The following is an 8,101-nucleotide window of genomic DNA, read 5'->3' as shown; positions in this document are numbered from 1 at the left end:
TCTTAAAGTTAAGAATCTTGACATAATGGCTCTGAGTCATTGTGCCTGGAAAGGTTTTGTTCTTCACAATGGTTAGCCTCAAAGCTAAAGTTAGAAACAAATTGTAAATGCATTCAAGCCTGTTGGTAGCCTGGGATAATAACTCTCATCTCTGGCTGTCCAGGCAGCAGGAGAAGGGCTGGTGGGAAAAGCATTCAAAACATTCACTCGAGGGGCTCGTGTTCTGCAAGAGTGGGACTGGAGGGCTATTGCTGGCATAGGATCACTATTTCATTTGCTCTTATTCTCAGTCATTTGGTTATTTTATCACCCAAGCTTGTGTCCCCAAATAAAAGCAATTTCATTTAAATCCAGAATCATGATAAACCCTTTTCCTATATTTTTTTCTTTATTGGTAATTTATATAATGTTTTATTCGTTTACTTGAAATCTGTTTTGTCACAGATTTCTTAAATGATGTATTGTGTAATAACAGAAAGTATATATCTATGTTATGTTGTTTGGAGCAGACTCAGAAACTTTAGTAGTAATTAGTGAAAATATTTTTTGTTCTTCAGCTCCCTCCCTGGGCCTGTGGATTCATAATGGATACAAATTCTGACCCAAAGAACTGCCCCTTTCAGCTTTGCTCTCCCATAAGACCTCCAAAATATTACACATATAAATTTGCAGAAGGCAAACTGTTTGAGGAAACTGGACATGAAGATCCGATTACAAAAACTAGTCGTGTTTTACGCATAGAAGCCAAAAGCAAGGTAGGTGTTGTAATCCCTGCCTTCAGCTCCCAGATACTGCAAGTGTAGTGTGCCAGAGGGCCTTAGCATCAGAGCTATATCATCACTATTATTTGAAAATCCCTTATTAGCAAAAAGAGTAAATAGTCAAAGTTGGTATACAGCGATGGTAATAACTTGGAGAGTATGGTAAGCAGCTAATTAGAACAGACTAGACTAATACAGTCCTCGCCATCATGAGGTTTCACTGTAGCAGGGATGATGCCAGAGGCTGGAGAAATGGCTACTGACAAACACATTCACAGCTACAACGGAAAGCTTATTGAATACTTGAAACTCGGTAAGGGAGCTTACCTAGTCTGGTGAGCTCCAAGCGGTCCTCTCTGAGGAAGTGAGGTTTCAAGTAGCGCATCTGTCTTAGTTAGGGTGTGCAGTGCTGTGGTAAAACCCCGTGACCATAACAAGTTAGAAAAGACAGGGTTCGTGTCAGCTAGAAAACCCATCTCCTCTTCCTAACCCACATGTTGGCTCACAGTCACCCGTGACTCCAGACCCAGGGAATATGAACCTTATGCCAGTCTCCGTGGGCACTGCACACATGTGACAAAAGCACACATGCAGAAAAAACACCCATGCGTATACAGTAAATCATTTTAGTCAGAATAATAGTTATAAAGGCCTTTGAAGAATGCACATAGCCATTGGTATGGTGTGAGTGAGGAGAGTTCATGTACTACCGCTGAGCATTTTGACAGTTTCCAAGGTCAAGAAATGAAGCCAGTAGGACTTTTTTAGTAGCAGATCTGTAAATATTCAAAGATAAGAATTGTCACTATCTAGCCTTAGGCACAGAGAGTATGTTATACTAACATTTCCATTTTGGCTTGACCTGGAAGAACTAAATTAACAGCGGGCAATGATGAGTGCTTTTCGAAATCACCCTGCAGTGAGAAACTGCGCCAGTGTTCAAGCCAGCCCTATTGCTCTTTTCTGGCTAATCATAGACCAGAGGGTCACTGAAATCCAGAGCTCTGTGCACAGATGTCATAAGCTCGCAAAGCTGATGTCCATTTCTGAGAGTCACGTAACTGGGAGTGCGCCTCATGACGCTTTAAACTGGGTTAGGCCGCTTGAAAACCCCTTGCATGGGGCGCTGGCTCCATGGTAGAGCCTTTGTCTTGCAGTTGCCCTGGTCCCAAGCAAGCACTGCAGAGAAACAAACAGCCAAGATGTTTCCTTACATGCAAATGACTCTTCATTTCCAGGATGGAAAATTAGTGCCAATGACAATTTTTCACAAAACCGATTCTGAGGACTTGCAGAAGAAGCCCCTCTTGGTGCATGTGTACGGAGCTTACGGGATGGATTTGAAAATGAATTTCCGGCCTGAGAGGCGAGTCTTGGTGGATGATGGATGGATCTTAGCATATTGCCATGTTAGGTGAGTCAGCTCATTTCTCCTGGCAGATGACTGCCAGAACATTGTGATGACAACTACAATAACAATGTTAGGGGACCGGGCGTGGTACCGCATGCCTTTAATCCCAGCACTCAGGCTGCAGACAGAGGCAGACCTCTGTTGAAGGCTGTATAGTGAGACCCTATCAGAAAACAGAACAAAAACCAATATGTTAAGGGACAAAAGCTCACTTCCTCATGTGGATTTTGGGTTTATGTATCCCTACGCCTGGTAGATCTTGATTCAGATAGCAGATTATCGTAGTCCAAAGAACAAAAGAATAGTTTTTAGGACCTTTGAGCAGATAGGACAGTGTTTGTACTGGATCACTACATTATTATTTCCACATAGTCTCCTAAGTTCAGGTTTCTTTCTTTGGAGTTTTTGATGCAGGGTCTATCTTTGTAGCGCAAACTCATGACCCTTCAAGTACTGTGATTCAGATGTGTGTGTGTCCATGCAGCTGTTGGAGGGTTTCCTCACAGAGCCTCTTTAAGCTGCACTTTCTTGTCATCTAATTCCAGAACAGCATTATCACTCTATTTCTTCTTAAAATCTTCTCCAACCTCCCTGTCTCCAGAACAAAGTCCAGATTTCTAGGTAAAATTCTCACAATCCAGCTTCTCTCTGTAGGGTATCCACTGGTCACATGCCTTCGGGTGACAGGCTCTAGCCCTCGTGTCCTCGCAGGTACTGTATTATCCCATTCCTTACCCTTCCAGAAACACACTTCCATCACAACTCAGCTCAGTGTCATTTCCCATGCTGTGTGCTCCTGACTCGTGCACCCTAACCGCCTTTCTCTGCTAGGTACAGCTTAAACACTCGCGTTACAGCAGCCATCGAGCCTGGTGACCGCTGTTTGCTTTCAGGCCACTATGAGCTTCTTCACAGGCAATTCTGTGTGTGTGTTTATTTTTAAGGTCTGCCCTCAGCCAGTCCATAGTAAGTAGTCAGTGGCGCAAACATAGTTGTTGAATCAGTTTTGATTCTCTTGACGGTTGCCAGCTTTTTGATTTGTCTCCTGATGGACTACACAGCATTGGTTTAGGCTCGGCAGGCCAGACAGTCTCCGTTGCATATTCCTTCTTGCTGTTTTCTCCCAGCCTTTAAAAGCACAACAGCACTTCTGAGCTCCAGTGCCTCAAACGCACCTGTGATATTTTACTGACCTCTACTGTATCGTGTTTATTTTCTTCCACTACAGGGGTGGTGGCGAGTTGGGCCTCCAGTGGCATGCTGATGGCCGCCTAACTAAAAAACTCAATGGCCTTGCTGACTTAGAGGCTTGCATTAAGACGCTTCATAGCCAAGGCTTCTCCCAGCCGAGCCTAACCACGCTGAGCGCTTTCAGTGCTGGAGGGGTGCTTGTGGGAGCCCTGTGCAATTCCAAGCCAGAGCTCCTGCGAGCCGTGACTCTGGAGGTAAGTACTTGCAGCTTGCAACATGGGCAGCTGTGCCACTGTCCAAAGAGGGGAAAGCCATGCATTTTAAGGTGTGGCAACACTTTTAGGTTTAGGCAGAACTGTGGCTCTAGGAGTTTGCAGGATTTCCATTGAGGAACTAATGACTGTCCGCAGTGAGCCTTTTCTATTGGTCAGAACATTTAGAAAGCCAAAGTTATATATGTGTAGTGTCCTGTGAGTCTGGACACATTGTGTCCTCTGACACCTCATCTGTGTGACACTTTATTCCTGGACTCAGAGAGACTATTTTTAGATACCCCATTATTTTGTTTCTTGTACATTTTGCTATGTAGCGAGTCAGTCTGACCTCATACTCACCATCCTCCTCCCTTTGCCTCTTAGGCACCAGATTTTAAGTGTGTGCAGCACACTTGCTCACATTCGCCGTTCTCGGTACTCTTTTGGGTGTAACCTGTAACTGTGATTGAACCATCAGTTCTGAAAACGGCCCAATAGTCTTTTCCTGTTCTCCACTTGTGACACTTGATGTATTAGGACATCAGGCTTCAAGTCCATCCTCTCCTTTCCCTACTTAGACACTCTGAAAAATAATGCTTGGGGCATTTCAGAGTAACTCTTTTCAGGGTGTGAGTGTGTGTCTGTGTGTGTGTGTGTCTGTGTCTGTGTCTGTGTGTATCTAAGTGTGTATCTGTGTGTGTGTGGTGTCTGTGTGTGTATGTCTGTGCCTGTGTATTTGGAGCAAGAAGTAGTAAGTTAAATAAGTATTAAATAATTTGACCTGGAAATCTGCTTTTAGAAAAATATTCACTATAAGCCGGGCATTGGTGGTGCACGCCTTTAATCCCAGCACTCGGGAGGCAGAGGCAGGTGGATCTCTGTGAGTTTGAGGCCAGCCTGGTCTACAAAGAGAGTTCCAGGACAGCTTCCAAGACAATACAGAGAAACGCTGTCTTGAAAAACCAAAAAAAAAAAAAAAAATATTCACTATAGAGGAAATAAACCTAGTCACAAAGATAATAACAACAGAATCACTTACAATGTAAAATGCAACCAACCTTGAATTTTAGAAATTATAAATAACCAAAAGGCATATGTAAGGGTATTTATTTCAGTTGTTTACTACAGAAAAGAATTAGGGACAGCCTAAACATTCAACAGAAAGTGTTCATATATGAGTTAAAGTCATTGATTATAAGCCCCCACAATTTATGGCTAACTGAAACAGAAAGGGTTTGCTGGAGCAGTAGGTGAGAGTAGATGAGTTCAGGCCCAGTGCTAGAGGCTGTACAGTCAGGGACAGAACTGGCCAGTACAGCTGCCACTGGTGGGCATAGAGCTCCTTGCACTGCCATCGCCATCTGTGCAGTAGAGCAGGACCCCTCCTAACAAGGCTGGCCGCTTCGCACGTGCAGAAAAGTCACCCTGCTGGGCAGCCAGAAGGGCTTACAGCCCCCTAGACTCCAAAAAAATGAACTTTAGATGAAAAAAGAATTTTCCTTTAATAAATGTTTCTCATTTATTTTTATCTTATATGGATGGGTGTTTTGACTGAATGTATGTCTGGGTATCACGCGCATTCAAGGAACCCTCAGAGGCCAAAAAGGGTCCTGGGTCCCCAGAAACTGAGTTATGGACAGTTGTAAGCCACATGTGGGTGCTGGGAATTGAACCCAGGTGCTCTAGAAGAACGTCAACTGCTGAGCCATTGATAGGAGCTTTATTGTAAAATTCCAGCAGGTAGAGAAGGGTTTGTACACTGTTGGTGATTTTCTCACTTCTAAAAGGTCATTGTCATAAAGTAACACAATCTAGTACCATAACTATTCTTAGTGTAGGGTTCAGTAATGTTAAGACATTTACTTACTGTAGTATGCAGTCAGCCTCCAGATCTCAATTTATATCTTTCAAAATTGAAGCCCACACTGAACAGCTCTCCATTCCTGTCCAGTCCCTGGAAACCACCCTTCTGCCCTGTCTACACAGTCACGTCATGTAAGCTGCGTAATGCCAGATTTACTCTGACCATGCTCACCCCCATAGCTGCCCTGGCATTGCTTTGCAGGAGGTTCCGGTACTCTAGCCTGCATGCTCGAATGGCGGTGTGCTTACACACTGCCCCAGTCCCACTTTAAGACCCTGTCTGCAGCTCTTCTAGGAAGAAGTTGCCAGGTCAAAAGGTAAATGTCACACTCACTCTTTGGAGGAACTATGCGTTTTGCCACAGTGCACAACCGTTTATACTGTAGCCCAGTGTGACAGTGGTAGTTTCTCTGCATCATTGCCGACTTGAAATGTTCTGGTTACTGTGGGGTTGTTTTAATAGAGTAGCTATCCCAAGGAATGCAGAGCTGTGTCTGTTACATTTGTGTAAGGAGAACTAGAAAAGGCACCAAGCTAAAAACAAGACTTGTGAAATGGAGAGGTCATGTCTTCCTTGTTCTGTAAATGTCAGCTATGGAGTCTGAATGCTCTGTAAGCAGCGGGGAGTGAGGAGCCGTAGTTGAGACTGAGCTGCATAGACTGTTGTGAAGTTGCTTTTGTCCTTTGAGTCAATACACGAGTCTGGCTTCCTTTTCTTTGACTAGGCACCTTTCTTGGATGTCCTCAACACCATGATGGACACCACACTTCCCCTAACACTGGAAGAGCTAGAAGAATGGGGGAACCCCTCATCTGATGAGAAACACAAGAACTACATAAAACGCTACTGCCCCTGTCAAAACATCAAACCTCAGGTAGGAAGACACGGTTGCGGTCCACTGTATAAAGTTATAGAAGAGACCATTAGAAGGCACTCAGTGAGCCGAGGGAAGGGTTAAGAGGGCTCTCAGAGTTGTTTCTGCATCTGATACTGAGACATCCTCCGGTGTCATGTTTGCCTCAGTGAATACCTCAGGAGAAGAGCATTCTCATCCCCTGACCCAGGCTAACAGTAGATGAAGCCATGATCTCTACGCACAGGAAATGGCTAGCCCAGGTAACGGGTAGCGTGGCACATAGGACCAAGGCCTGCTCGAGAGTTTCAGATGAGAACACACTCCTAGCACTTGGGGCACAATGAAAGGTGATTCTTCTCATGATCTGTAGGGTGGAAGGAACTGCGGGTGATGTAAGCTCTATGTATCTGCTCTCTTTCAGCATTATCCCTCAATTCATATCACAGCTTATGAAAATGATGAGCGAGTGCCCCTGAAAGGAATTGTGAACTATACTGAGAAACTTAAGGAAGCCATTGCGGAGCATACTAAGGAAGCCGGTGAAGGTAGGAGGCCGCCTGATCAGGGGACCTGGCGACAGGAGTGCCCTCAGCCAGCAGCACACCTCATGCCCAGACCAAACCCTCTGCCTGTAATGCAGGACAGACTTGCCTTTGCCGGCCCCCCAGCTACGTCCATGCAGCTTCAACCACCTCGGCTCTTCAGGGTTAATGTTAAAATAAAGCAGGCAGGACTCAAGCAAAAAGTAAATGTCTAGTGTAACCTGGAGATCTACACATGATTCATTCATGTTACAGTCACTGAGACAGTTTGTACTGCTTTTAGATCATTTTCATTAGATAGGAACTCTTCTGGGGCTGGAGAAATAGCTCAGTGGAGAAGAGCACGGGCTGCCCTTCTGGAGGACTCAGGTTCGGTTCCCAGCACCCACATGGCAGCTCACACATGTGTGTAACTGCAGTTCCAGGGGAACGGATGCCCTTTTCTGTTCCAGAGGGTCCTGCATGCCTGTGGGGCACATAACTTCACACAACCAACTCTTCTTTTTGCCTTAAAAATGTCTATCAAGACATTGTGGGTTTGGAATTGGAGGGACCTGCCTATAGGTCTCCCTGTATCGAGCTGCAGTTCTCACACTCCATTGCTATAGCTGGTGTTTCCAGGGTCCCAGCCTCTGGGTTCTACAGACTAATGACTCCCTTCTAGGTCACAGCTATTGACCCCCTCTTAGGTCACAGCCACTGACCAGCCCCTCTCCTAGGTCACAGCCACTGACCACCCCCACTCCTGGGTCACAGCCACTGACCACCCCCACTCCTGGGTCACAGGTCACAGCCTTCTCTCTGTGTGTCAGTCCAGGCACCCAGCTTCCTCGAGCATTCGGTGCCTTCTGCCCCTTGCCGCCATCTCTTTGGTGGTAGTGATGGTGACTTTGTTCTTTGTCCCTTTGCTGTTTGAGTAAAGTATTCAAAAGAAAAAGGCAGGGTGGGTCTCGGTTTTCTGACGATCTGAATGCTTGTGTGTTAACTCTTCCAGGCTATCAGCCCCCCAACATTATTTTAGACATCCAGCCCGGAGGGAGCCATGTGATAGAGGATTCTCACAAAAAGGTATGCTGTCCATCCCCTGGGCATTGGCGGGGTCCTCAATTGTACATGTGTGGCCTTCGCGTTCTTCAGTGGTCAAGGCAGAGTTTCTGACAGAGCTGCTACATGAGTGTCAGGCCAGGAGCAGAACGGGCCCTACTGAAGGCCGCTCGTACCA

General features: G+C 45.6%; 1 protein-coding gene across 2 annotated transcripts in view; it reads left to right on the top strand.

Moving 5' to 3' along the window:
• Nucleotides 1-8,101, top strand: part of Prepl (prolyl endopeptidase like) — a 33,685-nt gene that overhangs the window by 22,902 nt on the left and 2,682 nt on the right. For both annotated transcript variants that reach the window (XM_013118499.3, XM_005077264.4), the window contains 6 exons: nt 558-755; nt 2,000-2,175; nt 3,401-3,617; nt 6,206-6,355; nt 6,759-6,882; nt 7,874-7,947. In XM_013118499.3, the coding sequence (XP_012973953.1) occupies nt 558-755; nt 2,000-2,175; nt 3,401-3,617; nt 6,206-6,355; nt 6,759-6,882; nt 7,874-7,947 (939 nt within the window). The remainder of the gene's footprint in view (nt 1-557; nt 756-1,999; nt 2,176-3,400; nt 3,618-6,205; nt 6,356-6,758; nt 6,883-7,873; nt 7,948-8,101) is intronic.

This window comes from Mesocricetus auratus, unplaced genomic scaffold (genome assembly GCF_017639785.1).
Source record: "Mesocricetus auratus isolate SY011 unplaced genomic scaffold, BCM_Maur_2.0 Super-Scaffold_100676, whole genome shotgun sequence".
Taxonomy (NCBI): domain Eukaryota; kingdom Metazoa; phylum Chordata; class Mammalia; order Rodentia; family Cricetidae; genus Mesocricetus; species Mesocricetus auratus.
The sequence above is the reverse complement of the archived record's forward strand: the minus strand, read 5'-3'. Positions and strand labels throughout refer to the sequence as shown.